General features: G+C 50.3%; 1 protein-coding gene and 1 pseudogene across 2 annotated transcripts in view; one reads left to right on the top strand and one right to left on the bottom strand.

Moving 5' to 3' along the window:
- LOC308611519 (centrosomal protein of 78 kDa-like) overlaps positions 1-21235 on the bottom strand; it is a 739857-nt pseudogene that overhangs the window by 590862 nt on the left and 127760 nt on the right. The window lies entirely within an intron of this gene.
- Positions 14140-19725, top strand: LOC308611494 (NUT family member 2G-like). The gene is made up of 3 exons (XM_081260241.1): positions 14140-14784; positions 18342-18374; positions 18895-19725. The coding sequence occupies exons 1-3, from the start codon at positions 14152-14154 to the stop codon at positions 19684-19686; spliced, it is 1458 nt and encodes a 485-aa protein (XP_081116367.1). The 5' UTR covers positions 14140-14151; the 3' UTR covers positions 19687-19725.

The following is a 21235-nucleotide window of genomic DNA, read 5'->3' as shown; positions in this document are numbered from 1 at the left end:
CATATATATAGAATTTAAGGAAAAAAATGTGATGAAGAACCTAGGGTTAAGACAGGAATAAAGACACAGACCTGGGGCTTCCCTGGTGGCGCAGTGGTGGAGAGTCTGCCTGCCGATGCAGGGGACATGGGTTCGTGCCCAAGTCTAGGAAGATCCCACATGCCGCGGAGCGGCTGGGACCGTGAGCCATGGCGGCTGAGCCGGCGCGTCCGGAGCCTGTGCTCCGCAACACGAGAGGCCACAACAGTGAGAGTCCCGCGTACTGCAAAAAAAAAAAAAAAAAAAAAGACACAGACCTTCTAGAGAATGGACTTGAGGATATGGGGAGGGGGAAGGGTAAGCTGTGATACACTACCAAATATAAGGTCGCTAGCTAGTGGGAAGCAGCCGCATAGCACAGGGAGATCAGCTCGGGGCTTTTTGACCACCTGGAGGGGTGGGATAGGGAGGGTGGGAGGGAGGGAGACGCAAGAGGGAAGAGATATGGGAACATATGTTTATGTATAACTGATTCACTTTGTTATAAAACAGAAACTAACACACCATTGTAAAGCAATTATACTCCAATTAATGTGTAAAAAAAAATGTCATGAAGAACCTAGGGGTAAGACAGGAATAAAGACACAGACCTACTCGAGAATGGACTTGAGGATATGGGGAAGGGGAAGGGGAAGCTGTGACAAAGCGAGAAAGTGCCATGGACATATATACACTACCAAACGTAAAATAGATAGCTAGTGGGAAGCAGCCACGTGGCACAGAGACATCAGCTCGGTGCTCTGTGACCACCTAGAGGGGTGGGATAGGGAGGGTGGGAGGGAGGGAGATGCAAGAGGGAAGAGATATGGGAACATGTGTGTATGTATGACTGATTCGCTTTGTTATAAATCAGAAACTAACACACCATTGTAAAGCAATTATATTCCAATAAAGATGTAAAAAAAATATATAAATGGTTTAAAACAGCACGTAAATATCTATGTATTGCTAGGAAAGAGATAATTTAATGATGAGCTTTCTTTATTAGTCATATTTTATACTGTTAGAAGAATGAGACTGTCAACTGAATTCTGTTCCCCCAAAATTCATATATTCAAGCTCTAAGAAAGTGATGGTATTTGGAGATGGGGCCTTTGGCAGGTAATTAGATTAAATGATGTCATGAGGATTAGGCTCTATTAGTGCCCCTATAAGAAGAAACCAGAGAATTTTTTCTGTCTCTCTCCAACATGTGAGGACACAGTGAAAAGACAGTTGTCTGCAAGCCAGCAAGAGAGCCCTCACCAGGCACTGAATTGGCCAGCACCGTGATCTTAGACTTCCAAGCCTCTAGAACTGTGAGTTGTTAAAGTCACTAAGCCTATAGTATTATGTTATGGCAGCTTGAGCTATAAGAGTACTAAATGGAAGAGACATGGAGGAACCCTAAACGCATATTGCTAAATGAAAGATGCCAAACTGAAATGGATACATGCTGTATGATTTCAGCTATAGGACATCCTGGAAAACGGAGGGCACTTAAGCTATTCTGTATGACACTGTAATGGTCAATGCTTGTCATACATTCGTCAAAACCCATAGGATATACAACAGAGTAAACTGTAATGTAAACTATGGATATTAGTTAATAATAATGTATGAACATTGGCTCATCAATTGTAAAAAAATGCCCCACACTAATGCAAGACGTTAATAATAGGGGAAAGTGTGGTTTGGGGAATAGATGTGAGGGGGTGTATGGGAACTCAATACTCTGCTCAAAAATTCTCTTTAAACTTAAAACTACTGTAAATATAGTCTACCAATTTATTTAAACAAAATAAATCTAAGTTGCCTCATCATATTGTGAGGTTAGTAACCATCTTATAGTTTTTCTATATTCTATTTCTATTTCTAAAGACCTACTTCTTTAATGTTCATTTCTATCTTCTTTTATCCTTGTAAAAAATATATCAAATGTTTTGTATTATTTCACCTCCCAGCCTATTATCTTTTTAGTTATATGTCTTTCACAAACATTCATTAGAAACTACATTAGATATCCTTGACTTATTACACTCTATGCCCATTACTATTTTCACCACCTCCCTCGTAATGCTTGAACCTTGGCTATGACCCATTGTCACCTCTGGACAAATCGTTTCTGCTCTATTTTCTGTCTTCTGTCCTTCTGGGCCACTTCTATCTACCATCATTACCCAAAGAACTGACTTTACAGATTCTATATGCCAGTGTGTAAGACTTGCAGTGTTTTAAGAAGTATCCCAACTTCATGATGGTGATTTGGGGTCATTACTAAAGCACTCGGGATCATACATATTCTTTTAAGGTAGTTTTACAGGACAACGCACATTGGTATTTTTCTCCTATTAACAGAGTAGGAAATTGTGGGTTGATGTGCAGTTATTTTGATTAAGAAAGCAAGATATGAACACTGCTTCTTTGCTGGGGTACTTGGCACTGCTCTTTCTCGTGCTGGGACATATTTTGCGCCTTTACAGCCTTGCATCTAGGCGTACTGATCAGACTAATGTTTGGCTTTATTGGATACGTTGACCAGTCTGATTGATATTCTGGTACATACAGGGTACTTGGTCATGGTTGCTCACCTCTGAACCTCAGCTTCATCACCTGCAAAGTTCAACTAATAGCATATCCGCTTTGTGGGGTTTTTAGGGATTTGGCAAGCGTCATAGTGCCTGGTACATGCTAGAGACTCAGGTGATGCAGTAATTATTCAAATGTGCATTTTCAGTGGATCCTTCCCACCTGGACAGGGTGACTTAACATAACAGCCTTGGGAGAGTAAGAGCAGGACAAACAGCAAGGGCAGCATGGGCCAAGGGAAGGAGGTGAGAACTGACATGCAGGGAGCCCTCTTGCTGGTATCACCAGAGGGCCCATAGTGAGCCAGGATGTGGGGAGAGACTGGCCGCTCAGTAAGACCAGGCCAAGAAAGGCCGTGTGAGGGGGCTTAGCTTTTACCTTGTGGTAGAGGCCATCCAAAGGAGAAAGTGGAAGATGGGTAGGTATAGACTTCTCCCTTAGGAATTGTCCTCAGGGTCTGTTTATCTCCTGGCAGGGTGCGTTCAACGAGTTGGCCGCTCCAGCACATTCTAGAGAGGACTGGCCAGGTCTGACCTTCTGGAGATACAGCCCTGACCTCCTGGCCACCTCACTGAGGAGAGGGCTCATGGGGGAATCAGCTTCACTCTGCATCTGTCCACCAGTCCTGCACCCTGGACTCCAGGACCACTCACTTGAAAGAGGCACATCCAGCTGCCAGAGGAAGTGACATTTCCTGACTCATCTGGCTAAGAATGAGCAGAGGATCGCTGACCACTCCAGGGGAGTAGATGCCACAGAAGATCAGGATGCGGACAAGCCACAGAAGATCAGAAGGAACAAAGGTCAGTCCATGTGGGAGTTCACATGGGTGCCTCACAGTCCCCAACAGGCCCTCGAGTTTCCCTTCCAGCCCAACACACACTCCACCTGCCCACAGTCACCTGTGCCACCATCACAGAGCCCCACAGAGCTCCAAACATCCTCAAACACACAAACTCCCTACTTATAAGCAAATGCCTGACTGTGTGCCCAGAACCCTCCTGCTCCAATATACATGCACTACAAACCCCAATAAAACCACAGCCACAGTCTTGAATACAAAATCACACCCCCAACAGCCCCTGATAATCAAACACCTAAATCCTCATAACCCACAAAAATCCACCCAACCCCATATAACCCCTCAATGCAAACACACAAACCCTTCAACAATAGCCAGATATATTCAAACCAAACTCACAGACTTCTTAATATAAGACACAACCCCCCAAATCCAAGTAGAACACATACAGTCTGCACACAGCTGTCAACATCCACGTATGTACAATGCCTCAGAAGCTGAGACAAACACAAAATACCATCAGAGAGACACAATGTTTCCAACCGTCTCCTACATACTCCCCCCAGAACACATCATGACCTCACACCCCCAATACAAACATACACCCATCTCCCTCTTGAGATACTATAAACCGCCTCTGACACATCCCCTGATGATACACACACAGCTAGCGGCCCCAGTCTACACTGACAACCCCAATCTCTGCAAATTCCTCCACATCAAAAATACACTCCCTGGACTCTTACCCTACAGGATGAGCATGTGTATAACCCCTGCACTCTGAATACACACAGATCCAACACACAGAGCATTAAAATGCACACCCCTACCTCTTCTCAAATGCCTGCACACATAGCCTCAAAACACCCAGAAGCAGCCCACCACCCAGCCACACCATGCTACACCAACCGTACACTCACAAAGGCACTCATGCCCCTCATCTCTCCCCAGATCACACATACACAGTCTCTACACAGCTTTACTATTACCCCAAACCATCCTATGCCCTAAACATACATCCAAGAGTTCCCCACACAGCCCTAACCGATGATAGAGGAAGCTGTACCAGGGGCATCACGGTACCCTGAACGGGCAAATGCCGCTGAGGTAAGTGCCTCCTATGTTGCTGCATTTCTTGCTGCTGTTGCAAGTCATCCCTTGACCCCACCCAGGCTGACTGGGACACCCTAAACAGGAAGTGGCAGCGTATGAGTCAGGAAGAGGAAACTCCATTCCAGGTGTTCCCTGTCACCATCCATTGCACCAAAACATCAGATGACCAGCATGAACAAGAAACAGAGACATGTAACTATACCATGGTTGAAAGGCAAATTTTTCTAGAAAACATTTGTCCAAGGGAAGGGGGAGAAGGGTGCTCCCCCTAATTGTAGAGCCACGCTGTTACGATTCAAAGAAACATCAGATACAGTCCAACAGGCGTGGGACTGCATCCATGCTGTATCTGGATACGAAAAAGATAAGTTTTCGGAAGCCCCAAATCTCGCTTGCCAGTAAAGGCACATGGGCCCCGCTGCCCCATTGGCCAGGAACCCAGCAAAGGACCCTTAAGGGATATAGGGACTTCTGGGACCCTTACTGAGCTCCACCAAGGGGTGGTGCCATCACACAGCTCCATCCTTCATGAGATGACTACAGACCTCCCTGTATTGGCAGCTCTGGAGATCGGGGGTCCCTAATGATGTCAACTTGAGACCGCCCAAGCACAAGTTAGAAATTTTTGCTCAGGTGCTGCAGACTCTTCCGGAGACTGGAGTGATGGGTAGCCGTCACCTCTCCGAATCCTGTACCCTGACCTCTGCCAACGCCTCTGCCTTAGGGACCTGGCAGATCCCTGGAGCGTGGCCCTCCTCTGGGACACTTGCCCATATACTTCTCTAATTTTCCTTGGGACACACATAAACAAATTTTCTTATGGCTCTCATTGACCACGGGAGCTCAAATTACAGTGCCTCCTGGGAACCCCTCCAATTATAAGCAAGGGCTACACTTTAGATTACAAGGCATAGTAGTCAGGGGAGTAGAAAGCATTCAACTTCCATTGAATGTCACTATTGAAACAATCTTTATTAGAAATCTTTTAGTGGTGGTAGCCCCTTTGGCCCTACCCTTTCCCGTTACAGCTATGGATGCCTTGATGTACTGCAACGCCATTTGGAACAAACCCAAATTCCTGGCCTTCCTGGTGGAAGCTGAAACTGGGAGCCCATAAGACTGCCACCTAAGACATTAAATATCCCCCAATAACATGTATGACAGGGGGCTGTGGGATTGCAGCCCATAATTCAGAATTTATGAAAAGAAGAAGTCATTAAACACACCATTTCTCCTTTTCAATTTCCCCATTTGGCTGCTATTAAAGCCTGCTATTAATGAGTGGTGACTTATAATCAACTACTGAAATATAAGTGCTGCTCCCCACTATTAAGGCTCCCATTTCCAACATTGTCCAGTTCATTAAGGATATCCAAAGGGCTCCAGGGAATTACTTTGCTGTGACAATCTAGCTGTTATGTTCTATTCAGTACCAGTTATTAAGGAGTCCCAGCTGCAGTCTACTTTTACTTCAGAAGGCACCCAGTATGTTTTAACCTGTCTGCCTACTGGCTATCTTAACAGCCCAGCTATTGCCCACAGTCTTTGCTGGCAAGACCTGGGGTCCCCTTGCACCGTCTGGCACTATACTGAGGTTCTAATCCACAGCCCCTCAGGAGACTGGTGCACAAGGCCCTAACATGGTTGGTGACCCATCTATAACATACAGGTGGGCTATTTATTGCCCCACATAAAATTCAAGGGCTGTCCACAACTATTAAATTTCTGGGCATTAACTGATCCTCTAAAAGCCAGAAAATTCCTTTTGCAGCTAAACCTCAGCTGTTAACTATTCAGCCCCCCAACACACTATAGCAAGCCCAACACATCTTACTTAGGTCTCTCCACACTTTGGAGGCAACGAATACCACACTTGTCCATCATTCTTAGACCCATTTATGCAGCCACGTACAAACCCTCCATAGTTTACTGGCCAAGAGCTAAACAATAAGCTTTATAGCAGGCACAAAGCTCAATTAGTCAAGCCCTCCCACTGGTTCCCCCTGGCTGCTCCTTCTGGGCTGAGAATGGACTATGTGTCCCGGACCCTTTGGACTAACACAGTTCCTCCTAGCTGCCTGTGGGCTTCTGCACCAGACGGCTGCTCTCTACACCACTACACCCCCTCAGAACCGATTTGGGAACTGGTTCCTTGGTCTTGGTCTTGGTTTTGTGTGCACTGATGCCAGAATTTGTTTGCGTCTTTTGCGTTTGGGTGTACAAAATGGGAAATACTCCATCAACCCTGAAGGAGAGCCCTTTGGGGCCTATAGTAGATAAATGGGTGTAACATAGCCCTGAGCCTATGACTAAGAAAGACATGTATACTATTGTAATAGGGTGTGGACCCAAAATATAGGATCACAAGGGCGGTAGCCCCTAAATGGCTCACTCAATTTTTATAGGATCTCGCAGTTAGAAGTGTTTTGCAAAACAGCAAGCTGCACCGGCAGTTGTTCCACCTGCCCACCCTCCCCCCATGCCGCCATCATATTCACCACCTCCTGTTTCCCCTACCCACGGGGATCAAATAGAAGTTTCTGTGTTAACCCCCAGAGGACAGGAGCCTGATTTAGTATCACCATCTAAGACTCCACAAGCCACCCAATTTGGACTGGGAGCCACATCCACAGCAGGGCAAGTTCCCTTGTGCGGACATCCTATAAGAGGCCAGGGGACTCCCTTGGCCTTGAGGCGTCCGATTCTAATTTCCCCACAGGAGCCCCGGGGAACTTTGACAGTGGGGAACGAGTTGATTGACTCTCCAATAGATACCACTCCCCAAACCCTCCCTGTTTATCTTAAGAGGCTTGTAAATATTAAACAAAGGGGAAACAAAGTCATCCTAGGAAAAACTTGCCTGTATCTTTGAGATGCAAATGTCCTTTCTGGTCTTCTCAGGAACTCTCATCTCTGCCATCTTTCTAAAATGCACCTTTTTGAAAGAGGGTAAAGTAATTTAGAAACTGACTTATCAAGGATAAATAAAAAACCTAAGTGTCTTTTCTGTAAAAATTCAGCCATCTAGACAAGTGAGTTGGATTTGTTCCATCTGCCAGAAACCTAATTTGAATCCAACCTCTTTTTCTAAACTGATGGGCTTCACATGGCTGTACCTGACTCAGTGCTGAAATTCTGAAATGACAACCATGACGTCTCTGTATGTTTGTGTCCTTGTATGTGTCTTTGTCTTTGGATAACATTGCTGAGGTTGATTTGTGGATGAGCTCTATTTAACTGGCTTAAAGAAAAGTAAGCACTTACACACCAAACTATTCTAAATACAAGAGAAACTGAGCTAAATGAGCTTCAGGTTCATGTGAACTGGGAAATAGTCAGTATTAATTAAGACCTGGTATTAACGTTCGTTTGTTGATCTAATTAATAGAGACATGCTGTTAGAGTCATCAACATTAAGTATAATACTTTTATTGTGCCTAGGTTTAATATAAGCTAAATAAAATCTTGTTATATCTGTTGCAAATTTGTCAGCAAGGAAATAACTTGATGTGAAGAAACTTTTAAGGAAAGAAAATGCAAATGAGGTAAAAGCTTTAGGTGAACTTTTTTAAATACTTATCTTTTAGGAAGGTCTATCTAAAATTAATCTCTCCAGATATTTGACCACTTGAAAGTCAGAATTGTGCTAAAGTAAGTGACAGAAGGTTTATGGAAAGTGGACCCTGAAAAAAAGAGTTCTGTACGTGGTCAGGACTAAGTTTAAAATAAGTTTAATTGAGTAAATACGTTTTAAAAGTAAGCTGGTGCACAACTTGAATTTCGCTTTTCTCTCTGTTAAGAAGACAAGGTTTCTTAAGATTTTGGACTGCCTTTGATACCAGATTTTAAGTTTTTCTACCTTTTAAGAGATCTGTTCTGTACTTGCCTTTGAAATCTTTTATTGTTACTTTGGCTAAGTGAATAACTATTGTTTCACAGTGACATGGCATCCTATCTGTTTTAAACCCTTTTCTTATTTTTTTGACAAAACTTCCCAAATCAAATTATAATGAAGTTCCTTTGACCTCTAGCTAACTTTGGGGTGCTTCAAAGGGCCCCTGAAACACCCCAAAGAGAGATATTAACTAATTAGGTTGAATGACACAGGAAGTGTTGTCAAATAAGCAATAAATCTTCTTAGGTTCTATTGTATGCCAAATGACACAGGTATTCTACAGATTATATGGAGTTCCTAAAATCTGGTATGTCCTGGTAAAATGTTACCAGTCAGAATTCTCTTTATTGTCTGAAAGTGTTGCATGTCACCGCAGTAACCACGTTACTTTCTCAATTGCACTGTAATCAGATTGAAACGTGCCTTCTTAAGTCTTTCACCATTGTACACAGTCATGGTTTCACTCTGATGCCTTTGCAAAAATGCTTCCTCTTCAAGAAGATTTATAGAAAGGACCTTTGCATAATAAATACAAGTTTCTGATTTTCAAACCATAAAGGTGAACTGGGTAAGAACTTGAAGAATTCTAATGGGAAACCTGATGGCTTCATAAAGCTGTTAACAAAAACGATTAGTTGCACATGCCTGGGTAAAAGGGTTATACTTATGGTTATAATTTTGGTTATAATTATGGTTATAATTTTTATGGTTTCTATCTGAAAAATGACTGTTTTAACTCTGTGTTTTCCAGGTGTAAGCAAAACGCTCCCCTTCAACTCATTATGATTTACAGTCATTTGTTAAATTATACCCTTGTAAGCAGAATTGAAACACTTATCTTTTTCTCTCTACCTGGGAGATCCTGCCAGTAGCATATGCTTGTCCCAAAGATTAAGCCATGCACGTCTAAGTACGCACTGCTGGTACACTGAAACAGCGGATGGCTCACTAAATCAGTTATGGTACCTCTGGTCGCTTGCTATTGCAATTGGATTACAAGTAGTTATACTGATCATTGTTCTTTGTTTCCAGATTGTTTGCTCTTTGTGTCTCCCTGCTGTACTGTGTCTTTGTTAACGTTACTAGCTGCATTACTTATATCCTGTCTACTTTATAAGACTGGCGTCTCTTACAGTACCCAGTATGGAACCAGGCCTCCAACAATACTTCAATGGCTAAACATCTTGAGAAAATAGACCACATCTATAACATGAAATAATTGTAATAGTGTGATTCTAGGTACAGGAGGAAGCAACAAGGGAAAATGTCTCCTGGATCATAATTAGATAGAGGATCCAGAAGATCTTTAATTAGCAATAGGGCCTAATCCAAAAACTAGCACCTGGAGTGGCATATCAAGAATTCTCCCCTGACCTGGGATGAGCCTCCCAGCGCCGTGGGACAAAATTTGATCCTGAAACGTCTCCCAAATATTGGTCAAAATCCTGACCAAGAGGAGAGGATCTGAGAAATGGAATATTTCCTGACACATCAGTCATTAGCGACTGCAGCCCCCCAACGTGAGCCGGTGAGCCCTGATGAAACTCAGGATATGAGAATATAGGACACAGGCCCCAGACAGCTAAGGTACATATCAAATGGCTGATTTCAGTGAGCCCAGACCCTTGCATCTTCCCGTACATGGAAAAGTGATGAATTCCTTAACTTGAGATGCTGCCTCCCAGGCTTGAAGCCCTCAAAATTCCCATCAAAGAGGTCGTAACTCTCAACTTTTAGGCTGAGAATATTTTTTTAAGGCTACAGGTGTAAAGGACACACTTTCCAGAGAGGAACAAAAAAACCAAAAACCCAACGTTTGGAACACCGGCACCAATGGTGGACACTCCCGGAAAGATCCATCTGATGAAGCAATTAGAAGGGCCGTCACCCCCTTTTATCCACAAGACTGTGGAATGGACATTGACAGTAGGGAATTGTAACAGGGAAGAGCCAAATCGGACTCCACATGGGATCTGTTCCTTTTACTTTAACCTTTGCCTTCTGCTGCTTTTGTTCACTACAAGGATACTGTCTGTACCTGTACATAATGGCCAGCCTCGGGGAACCTTGTCCCTCTGTCTGAATGTTAAACCAAAGTGCCTTTGTTCAGGGAAACATATGGACTCCTTCCACCTGTGGATGGCTACAATTAAGAAGAAATTAACACATCTCCTCCCCGAGGCTGGCCATTCCAGGGGCTATTCGCACAACTTATGGCCTTCTTACTTTACCTCCTCATCTCCTCCCCATCTCTGTATTATAAAAGAAACTGGCACCCAAACCCCGATAAGATGGTTATTTTGAGACTTTACTCTGCCATCTTCTCGGTCTGCTGGCTTTCTGAATAAAGTCATATTCCTTGCCTCAACACCTCATCTCCGATTTATGGCCTGTCGTGCGGCAAGCAGAGCAAGCTTGGACTTGGTAACATCTTTACTCAGGACACGGTGTCACAAAGTGGGACACTGTTTTCTGTTTGTTTTGTTTTTGTTTTGGGCCGCGCCATGTGGCTCGTGGGATCGTAGTTCCTCGACCAGAGATCCAACCCGCGCTCCCTGCAGTGGAAGCTCGGAGTCCTAACCAATGGACTGCCAGGGAATTCCCATGGGACACTGTTACCTGGCAGTCACGGCCCTCACCTTTGTGAGGCAGAGGTAGTAGTGTAGCAGGACTGAGAACGGTGTGACGTTTAAAGATTAGGTGGTGAAAGCAGGATTTCACAGGAAGTTAATCCAGTGATACTTGCGGAGAAATGTTGTCAACTCAGCGTTAAGAAGACTGTGGACAAGGTGTGGAGTTTGCAAATAAACTTCATTTTCTAGAGTCAAATCTGCCAAGGCTTCCACTGAATTTGCAGTTGTGGCTATAACCTTAAGACACCTGAGACAGGCAAAAGCAACTGAATCAAGTTGTATGCTGTAACAGGCAATAGGCCTGTGTTTACTACCATGCTCACACAATTCTGCGCGGCCTGATTATGCCTTTCATGCACAAATAAAGTAAAAGGTTTTGAATAACCTAAAGTTAATCTATTAAGTAGAGATCTCTTTTCGAACTTAAAAGGGCTAATATACTTTGCCTCCAGTGGAGATCTCACCTTAAAGTATCCGGATCGGGCTTCCCTGGTGGCGCAGTGGTTGACAGTTCACCTGCCGATGCAGGGGACACGGGTTCGTGCCCCGGTCCGGGAAGATCCCACATGCCGCAGAGCGGCTGGGCCCGTGAGCCATGGCCGCTGAGCCTGCGCGCCCGGAGCCTGTGCTCCGCAACGGGAGAGGCCACAACAGTGAGAGGCCCGCGTACCGCAAAAAAAAAAAAAAAAACCTAGGTTGATGGATAAAGACGTGAAAGGAAGGGACTGTCATGCTCAACCTCGGTGCCGTGAATCAAAACAACAGTTTATAAACTGCCTAAAGAGGCACACGCCAATTGTGTTGCCACTGTGGGAGGTGGAAGGAACTTCCGGTTCTTGCCTACCTGCCAGAGCCCTCGTGGAATGTCCCCCCAGCGCACGCCACCCCACCCCGACCCACGTGCCCTCTGCCCCTCCCCCACCGCAGAACGGTTCAGCCCGCATTTTCCGGTTTACTTTCAAACGTGTCCCTCGTTGACTTGGATCCCGAGCGTTTGCTGAAGCAGGTCGCTCTCTGGCTCCTGGTCTTGACTTTTCTCATTGAGGCTACCAGGCAGCAGTAGTCCGTGCCCAAGCCTGCAGGATGGCTTCAATAGGAGGTAAGCCTATAGGCTGGGGGTGTGTTCTCAGAGACCCTGCCATCCTCACATCCTTCAGGTTCACACGTTACACTTAACTGTGGGCACCTAGTTGGACTGAAGTAGAGGGAGAAGAGAGCACTGGACGCACAAGGACATTTCACCTGGGGAGACTGGGGAGCCTGAAGAAACCTGAGACTGCCCGGGGGAGGAGGGGTCGTTGGAGGTGGATCCAGAGGAATTGCCCTGGCTATGGAGAAAGGATGGCAGCAGACAGTCTGATTCTTTCTAGAAGGGAGACAAGCCACTTTGAAACGTGTGTGTAAGGATGTGTGTGATGTCCTGGTGGTGACACAGGGAGGGTCATGAGGAAAGCCTAGAGCTGTATTGTGCTCCTCAGGCACCTGAAGCTTGCCTCACCATATCTTTCAAAGGGGTTTGAACAGGAGCATACTGTATCTCAGGGGGCCGTGGGGAGAGATGGTCTTGGTGAGAAAACTATTCAATGGGGCTGTGTGTGGCCACACCTGCAGTGAAGTGTCCTCTCCGAGAGCTAGGCAGGGGGTTACTCTAACTGCCGCAGCCCACACCTCGTCCACTCCTCCCAGCCCAGAGCTCACTTGTCAGTTCAGGTAACTGTTGCCTTGGATTCAACAGGGGATGGGCAACCATTACGAGTAACTTCAGCCAAGAGAGGGCTCAGGTTCCTGAGTTGCTCTGAATTGTTCTTCCTTTTGTGGAATGGCAGTACTTCAGACCTACTTCATCTTGTCCAGTATCTCATGGTGGACCCTCAGGCTGCCTTGAGAGGAAGAGTTTGTTCCTATTTCAGGTCACTCCTTCATGGACAGGGAACAGATGTGGAGTGGGGTTGTTTCGGGTGGAATGTCTATGAAGCCTGCTTCCTCTTTTAAAGGGGGAAGGAGTGTAGCCCAGGATCAGGAAGATGATCTTCTGTGTTACTATTAAACGTCCTATGACATCTGTTCTGGTGAGTTAGGTGCACCGTGGTGTGTACCTTGTTCTCCTGAACAGGGATGTGTTTCAGACAACTTGATCGCCATGGCATCTGGCTTATGCCTGCATCTCAGATTGTCTCTCCGTTATTGGGAGCTGGAAGGGGAAGGACCACAGGCAGTCTATACTCCCACGACCAATGTAACATGACAATTCCCTGGCCCTTGTTTAATCCTCTGCAGCCATCACTGGCTGTGAAATGACAGAATCTAAGGGACACGCGCCTACTTCTCAGACCACCCCAAGCCCCTAGGAACAGAACTCCTGACTGATGACAGTGACTCTGGGCACTGGGGAAGGGGTGGCAGGACCTGGCCCATGTTACGTATCTGCTGTGGGTTGTTCGGAGATGCAGGTGCTTTCTGGGCCAGTGTCATGGGTTTGTATCAGGATTCCATTAGAGATATTTTCCAGCATTTTGTTTTGTTTTGTGAGGCTAGGAAAGAAAGAGGGGATTTATACTGAGCATCAGGAAAAGGAGGACTGAGGAGGAGGTGGGGCCCTAATATTTTACACAGTGCCTGTCCACAAAGGGCCTTTGGGGGCCTAGAACTTACCTTGCAGAAGGCCCCACCTGCTAGTACGCCGGCTGAGGGGCATTTCTCACAGAGCAGATGTCCACACAGCTCCAGGTCTTGGGAGACAGCCTGTGAGGCTTAGGTGCCAGGGTGTGCCTTAGGGAGGCTCTCCAAGTGAGTGCTTGCTGAGGCCGTTTCTTCTCGGCAGGCAGGGGTCAGGGAGCTTGGTGGATGGGCGTGGGGTCACCAGTGGAATAATTCTCAACTGGAGGTCAGGGCATGAAAATCACTTGAAGACATTTGCACGCTGCAGTTTCCCTTGTCCAAGAGTCTCTCATCTGTGGAGATTTACACTCTGATGCCGCAGAAAGCCTCAGTCCCACTTGCCCATTCTCCTCCTCCATTCACTCCTTTCCTTTGCCTCAACAGCATCTGCAGTGCTGGGAACGGATGTCACCATGAACCCCGGTGCCTCCTTGTCTACTTTCATGGCAGTGTCCTTTCCTCCACCCATTCCTGGCGCCCAGCACTGGCCACCCTGGGAGCAGCACCTGCCACCTCTCATCACCCCCGCATTCCCTCCTGGCAGCAGCCTGCGGCTGCCAGCTTTCCCCAGGATGCCTTTGGTGGCTAATGGTGGCTGTGGCCCCAGTGCCCCTGGGGCTTGCAACTTCACTGTACAAGTCAGGTCACAAGGGAGGCCAGTGCAGGCCCCCCAGACTCAGACCTTTATCGTTCCTCAGGGCCCCCTCAACTGGAGCGCTCCAGGGGCCCTCAGCGGGAGTGCTGCATGTCCTGCACCCATATTCTTAGCAACCCCTGCGATGGAGACCATTGTGACTGCTCCAGCTGTTGGAGTTACTCAGGCTGGCAAGGGAGGCTGGACCCCAGGCTTTCCTCCTCAAGCTCCACCACCAGCTGCCCAGATGGCCCCTAACATTCGCCCAGTGAACTCTGGGCCATGGCCACATGGCACTTCCAGGGAGGGCAGCCTGGACACCAACCAGCACTATGCCTCGCAGGAGGACTGCTCTAACCACCAGAGCGTGTACAGTAACTTCCGACGGTGGCAGCGCCTCAAGCCACTGGCCCGGAGATACCTTCCCCAGAGTCCTGATGCAGAAGCTCTTTCCTGCTTTCTCATGTGAGTGAACGCTCAGGGGGTCATGAGCTTATCGGAGCTCTTAGATAAAGAGGAACTGGGGATGGACTCGCAGGTTAGGTTTCTAGGGATACTGGAAGCAAGGTGTGAAGGCGATGTCCACGCCACGAAAAGGCACACTGTCGGTCATACGGGCGAGCCTGCCAGTCCATGACATCATGACTGAAATGTGCCTTATCTCAACTGACCCCACCCCTCTGTGAGTCTAGCCAGCTTGCTCTTCCATGATTCTCCTGCTAATACGGCCTGAAGACTTGCAGTCAGAGAGGGTCGTGGTGTAAGTTGAGGAGCCAAGGAGTGGATGCCACACTCTCCTGTGCTGACGTCTCCTTTCATACAGCACTTGAGTGTACGTGGCCGGGGGAGGTCACTTCGGAGAAGGGGGAGGAGCGCGGGGCCCAGGAGAGCGCTTCATGCACGCCTCGACTTTGTTGATGTGGAGAATTCCACTAGGAACAGGGTGATGGTAGAGCTCTCCTAAGGGCATGGGCTCTCTCCCACTAGAGTTGTGAGCCTGGCAGGCATTTCCATCCTAAACCTGCGGTCCCTCGTAAAAAGGGGACAATCACACTTCACCTTCAGAGGACCGTGCAGAAGACTCCTTGGGCTAATCTATGAAGTGTGAGCAGATTGCCTGGCACATGCCACGCCTCATTGATGATGGTGATTTTTATTATGAAAAGGCAGCCTTGAAGAGGAAAAGAGCTCCCCAAGGCACAGTGTCCCAGCTCTAGCCTGGGAGTGGATGGTCATCCTCGAGTGAGTGTGAGGCGGTGACAGCCGTAGCCGGGAAGGCTTGTCTCTGCTCTCCCAGACACCTGCCTCTCACTCTCCTGTTGCTCAGTCATGCTGTGTTGAGTGATGTGTGGTCCACATTGGTGGGTGGGGTCAGGCAGGTGGGGGCTGGGCTGGGCACAGAGACTGACCCCGAGTGCTTACAGCCCAGCGCTTCGATCCCTGGCCCGCCTGAAGCCCACCATGACACTGGAGGAGGGACTGTGCAGGGCCGTGCAGGAATGGCAGCACATTAGCAACTCTGACCGGATGATCTACTACGAGATGGCGCAAAAGTGAGTCAGCGTCCTGGGCCCAGGGGCTGCGTGGAGGGTGAGGCGAGTGGGTGAGGGCAGGGTCTGGCCGTGGGGGTGCTCATCAGAGAGGACAAAGGAGAAGGGCTGTCGCTCGGAACAGGGGGCCCGCAGCCCAGAGGCCCTACAGTCCTCCAGAAACCCCTCCCTCACCTTGAGAGTTTGGGTCTTCTGTCCTTCCTCCACCACGAGCTCTGCCCTCCCCTGAGTTTGACCTACCCTTGCCCTCACATGAAGGTCTCAGGACGGGGCAGGGTGAAGCTGTGAGTCCAGTAGGGGTCCAACTCCGGCCATATGGGCTGGGCTGGGGAAAGAGCTCCACCCGCCAGCCTGCTGCTTCCTTAGTGGTGGCTGGCTGGCGGCCACTGACATAGATTTGGGACCCCCTCTCCTCACGAAAAGTGGCCTGAGTGGGTACCCTGGCATCCCTCAAGAGGCTGGGGAAGCCAGCTGTCATCAGCCCAAGGGTCTCTGGCCCTTCCAGTGTTTGCTCCACGGTAATCCCCTTGGCTTAAGAAACAAAACCAAACAAACAAGCACCTCTCAGAGGAAAGGAAGGCCTGTCCTCTAAGCTCAGCATCCACATCGTCCAGCCTCTCCTGAGCCCTGTCTCCAGGTCTACGTTCCAGAACTCTCAGTCCCAACCCAGGGTCCTGGATTTGGGCAAGGACCCCTGTGGGGAACACATGCCTGTTCCAGCCTCTGGCTGTCAGCCCTTCATGTGGCTCTGGATGGGGGGCATGTGGAGGGTGCCCCCTGGGTCAGCCACGTGTCCCGTTGACCTGGTTCAATGCAGCGACCTGGCTCTATGCTGTTGAATGCTCTCCAGTGCTGGTGAGGCAGGAAGGGTCCCAGATCTTGTATCAGTTCCAGGAGCAGCTCTCTGCTGTGGACAGCACCTCACAGGGCCTTGACAGCCCCAAGGCACATCCTCTCCCAATCCCTCATTCTTGGCTGCCTTTGTTGGGCTCCAGAACCCAGGCCATTTTCTCAGGGTGGCCTGTGCCTCCGTCACACCCCAGGTTCATGCAATTTGAGGCAGAGGAGGAGATGCAGATCCAGCAGTTGCGGTGGATGCAGTGCGCGCAGGGCCTGCCTCCTCCAGCCCCACCGAAGCTGGATCCTCGGGGGCCCCCAGCCCCGAAAGTGGGCCTTCAGCCGGCCACCCAGGTTCCCACTGGAGTTGAACGCACAGGTAACAGGGGCCCAGGGTTGGCCACTCTTCCCATGTGGATCATTTTCCTTCAAGACAGGGGCATTGGTCTTTCAAGCAAAACAGCCACCGAGGCGGGGGGTGGGGGGTGGGGTCTCAGATGCCCTTTGTTACTACGGGGTATTGACTTGGTCAATCTTGTAACTTCTCTCACGCCTCCCTGTCAAAGGACTGCACACAAAGTCTGCCTAAGAAGTGGGCTTGATGGGGACACCCCTGGAAAATTGGAGGTTCCCCACTTCCTTATATGTGACTCTCTTAGATGCCCCCTTACCTCCCCCCTCCAACTGTGCATGAAGCTCCATGTGGTCCTGACCCCCCCACACCCACATCAATGTCCCCCAACAGTGCCCTCACCAGCGTGCGCTCGGTGGTCAGGAGGTGGACCGGGAGCCCCTCACCTTCCTTCCCTTCCTCCTGCTCTGCCGCAGCCTGTGCTCCCAGGATGTCCGGCCCCAGGGCCCAGCCCTCCCGCCCGAAGCCACACGGGTCCCAGCGACCCCCGGAGCCCAAGGCACCCGAGGACATTCCACCTGAGGCTGTGAGGGAGTATATGGACATCATGGAGGCGCTGGTGGGGCCCGTCCACTCAGCCACAGGCGACTCAGATGCAGAATGGGGAGAGGACGGAAATGAGCTGCAGCAGGAAGAGGACGGCACCTACTCGGACCCGGATCTCTTAAGCTATATCGACAAGCTGTGTTCCCAGGAGGACTTTGTCACCAAAGTAGGCTAGGCCTGGAGACTGGGGTCTGCAAGATGCCAGGGCATGGAACTCTCAGCACCCAAGATCTGGGTTCTGCTCAGGCCGTTGGGACTTAAGCTCAGCTCCTTGTTCCTGAGCCTGGTGTTAGGGGAGGTTTACGCAGATGTTTGTGTGTATATGTTTGTGTCTATCTGTGTGTATGCCTTTGTGTCTGTGTTTGTGCCTCTGTATATATGCTCTTTTGTGTGTGACTGTGTATGTGCATGTTTGCGTGTGTGTATGTGTGTGTGTGTGTGCGCGCTGACCATCCCCGCCTTGTGGAGGAGAGTGGGGTGGGTCTCTGCTTTTCACTTTCCCTCCTGGCCTTCTTGTCTCACAGGCCACTCCTGGCCGAGGATGCTCACAGCCTCTTCTTTCTGTTCTAGGTGGAGGCAGTCATTCACCCTGGATTCCTGGCAGATTTGCTTTCCCCAGACCCACAGCTGGATCTCTTGGCCCTAGAGAAGGAGCTGGAGCAGGAGGAAGGGCTCACCCCCGAAGAAGTGAGACAGGGGAGGGAGAGGGACACTCAGGGAGCCAGGGGACCCCACGGGAGGGGGACCCCAGGTGATCCAGGGGACAGGGGAATCCAGATGACCCAGGGGAGCCAGAGGAGGGAGGGATCCCCGGTAGAACAGGGGACACAAGGGACACTCAGGAAGACCAGGGCACAGAGGGACCCCAGTGAACAGGGGAGAGGTAGGGCCCCAGAACAGGAGGGCCACATAGCGCTGTCCATCCCTCCCCTGCCTGGGACACCTGGCATGGGGAAGGGCCCGTTCTGGGGTGGGTGCAGTGCAGGGTGAAAGGAAGGAGAGGATAGGGAGCCGGGAGGGGAGGGAAGGTCACAAAGCTGGGAATCAGTTGCAGGAGAATGGCCGGACTGCCACAGTGTCTGTATTTGGATTCGAGTCCTGGGGTCGCCCATCCCCTCCTCCCCCACAGGGCCATTGTCCCACTGCCCAGTGCTCCTCCTCTCACACGTGTGTGTGGAGCCGTCACTGTCCTCCTCCCTCCTACCAGCTGGTGCAGAAACGACTCCTGGCCTTGAAAGAGGACGACGGTGTGCGGGCAGCCCTGAGTCACAGTGCACCCGGAATGGCCTCAAGTCCTTCTGAGTCCGACGCCGGCCAAGGTGCCCAGAGGCACGACCAAGACCCCCATCTAGGGGTCAGTGATGAAGCCTGCCCACCAGAGATTGATTCTCAGGCTCTTCATAGGCTCATGCAAACAGACACTGCCCTGTGCAGGCCCGAAGTCTTTGTTCCCTCTGGAGGACGTCAGGAGTTCTCTATATTCCGGCCCGTACGGCTCTCCCCTCCCCAGGGTCAAAGGCGCACCGGCCCTCTACTGAGATCCAGGGATGCGTCTGTTCTCAGAAAGGCCTCTCCTCTTCGGGAGGCCCGAGTGCCCAGGGACGGGTCCAGTGAGAACGAGGAGGTGCTCCAAAGCGTCTTCATCATAGACTCTCAGCATATACTGGTGCCTTTCGGGATGTCCCTCAGTCCTGCGCATGTCTCAGCCCTGGCTTCCTCTGGAGGTTGGGGGGCCCAGAGTGCTCCCCAGTCCCCCTCCTCTCAGAGAAGAGGCCTCAGCCCAGCTCCACCAGCCGCTCCCAAGTCGAGGAAGCGGGCTCTGTGTGGACGCCCAGCCGCTGCTGAGAAGCTGCCCATCCCCGGGGCTGGCCTCGGCGTCTCTGGGAGGCCAGCCTTGGCTCTGGGGCTGGCTCGCCCCTCACAGCTGAGAAAGAGAAAGCGTGACCCGTTTGACACAAAGAAGCGTGGGAAGAGGAGGAAGAAGCACTGCAGCCAGTAGGGTTCAGCTGGGCCGGCCCTCCAGGGCGAGGCCCCAGGGCAGCCCCCTGGGGAGCCTAGGGGCTCCTCCTCCTCCTCCCAGTGCTGATCCTGGATGATGTGGGGGGAAGGGAGCGGGGCAGGACCACCAGGGTGGGGAGGGGGAGCGGGATTGTGGGGGGGTTAGGGAGGTGGGGGAGGTGGGTGTGGCCAGGTGTGGGTGGGAGCAGGACCTTTGGAGTGATGTATGTAAATTGTGAACCAAGATCGTTTTCGTGGGAAATGCTCTCAGGCCACTGTCATCTTGTTGGTGTTGAGCTGCTCCACAGAGAGCGATCCTGAGAGGAAGGAAGGATGAGGGAGGTCACAGGAGCTCTGGGTCTACAGGTGGCCACACCTTTCCTCCACATAGACAAGGACTCCTCAGGCTGCCCCTGGGAACGCACAGCTCTCACTTTCCCCAGGGACCCCCTCATCAGCCCCTTCTCTAACGCCTGCTTGGCTAGGGCCCTTCTGGGGCATCTGTACCGTCTTCTGCATCCCTGAACCTTCTGGGGAGGCAGAGCTGCTCTTGTGCCTTTCAGCCCTCTGGACACTCACCAGTTTCTAGGATGGAGCCTGGAGACGGCCCTTGTCATTATGGAGCTTCTCTCTGCTTTCCTCATGTGGCCAGACGACGGCGCTGGGATGACCCTCCGCTCATCCAGGGTTTCCTGTGTGGGTGGCCTGACCAGAGACGAAAAGTCTTGGCCATGGGGACGGGACTGTCTGCCTCATCGTAGCGGGAGCATCCTCTAGTTCCACTGGGATTATTGCAATGTGGAGAGTGGTGGAGGCAGCTACCTCTTCATCCCAATGAGGATGCAACAAGGGGAATGGGTGTGGGGAGATTCATGGGGCACCCGTTAAAGGTGTGTATAAGGGAAAGGACAGTCGGGCCCCTTTGTAGAACTTGTGGGATCTCTGTGCAGCAGCATCTCGTTCAACTGAGGGAGGAGGACCCATGTGGCTGTGGCCGTGGGGACTGGCGTCCGGGGCCTCCGGGTCTGCAAAGACACCCCAGAGCTACTGTCCCTTCCCTTTGCACCCATGGCTGGACGTGTGTGTGCACTGGTATCAACACTGGTTTGTATCCCCATAGGAAACAGGTCCTCCTAACAAACTATGACCACGTTTCACAAGAACAGCTTGCTCACAGGGGCGGCAGGGGGTGGGAGAGGTGTCTGTGGCCCCAGATCTGAGTGGGAGCTGGGATCCATGCTGAGGAGTGTGGAGGCCTCCGTCACCGTCCTGTGGGTGTCGGCAGAGGCTTCGAATCATCAGAGCAGGGGAAATGACCCCCTCATTAGAGTGAGATGAGCAAACAATGAGGGGCAGGGGGTAGACCCCCGCTGTCTGCCAGAAGTGCCTCCCCTCCCAGTCCGCTTAGCCTCTGTCACAGCCTGTGCTGGCCCACCTCTGAAGCCCCTTCCTCCTAAAGCACTGAGATGCTCTGATCTTTTATGGACCTGCCCTGGGCCTCACCCCCCCTTCCCTGCTGGCCAAAGGCTCTTCTCCTGCTTCCGACTTCT

This window comes from Mesoplodon bidens, assembly GCF_964165515.1.
Source record: "Mesoplodon bidens genome assembly, contig: HAP1_SCAFFOLD_120, whole genome shotgun sequence".
Lineage (NCBI taxonomy): Eukaryota > Metazoa > Chordata > Mammalia > Artiodactyla > Ziphiidae > Mesoplodon > Mesoplodon bidens.
The sequence above is the reverse complement of the archived record's forward strand: the minus strand, read 5'-3'. Positions and strand labels throughout refer to the sequence as shown.

Excerpts from the sequence above, each read along its gene's own strand:
- LOC308611494 (XM_081260241.1), top strand. The coding sequence starts at position 14,152 with ATGGCAGTGTCCTTTCCTCCACCCATTCCTGGCGCCCAGCACTGGCCA. Across the intron at positions 14,785-18,341 it reads TTCCCCAGAGTCCTGATGCA|CTGGAGCAGGAGGAAGGGCT; the intron begins GAAGCTCTTTCC and ends CTAGAGAAGGAG. Across the intron at positions 18,375-18,894 it reads AAGGGCTCACCCCCGAAGAA|CTGGTGCAGAAACGACTCCT; the intron begins GTGAGACAGGGG and ends CCCTCCTACCAG.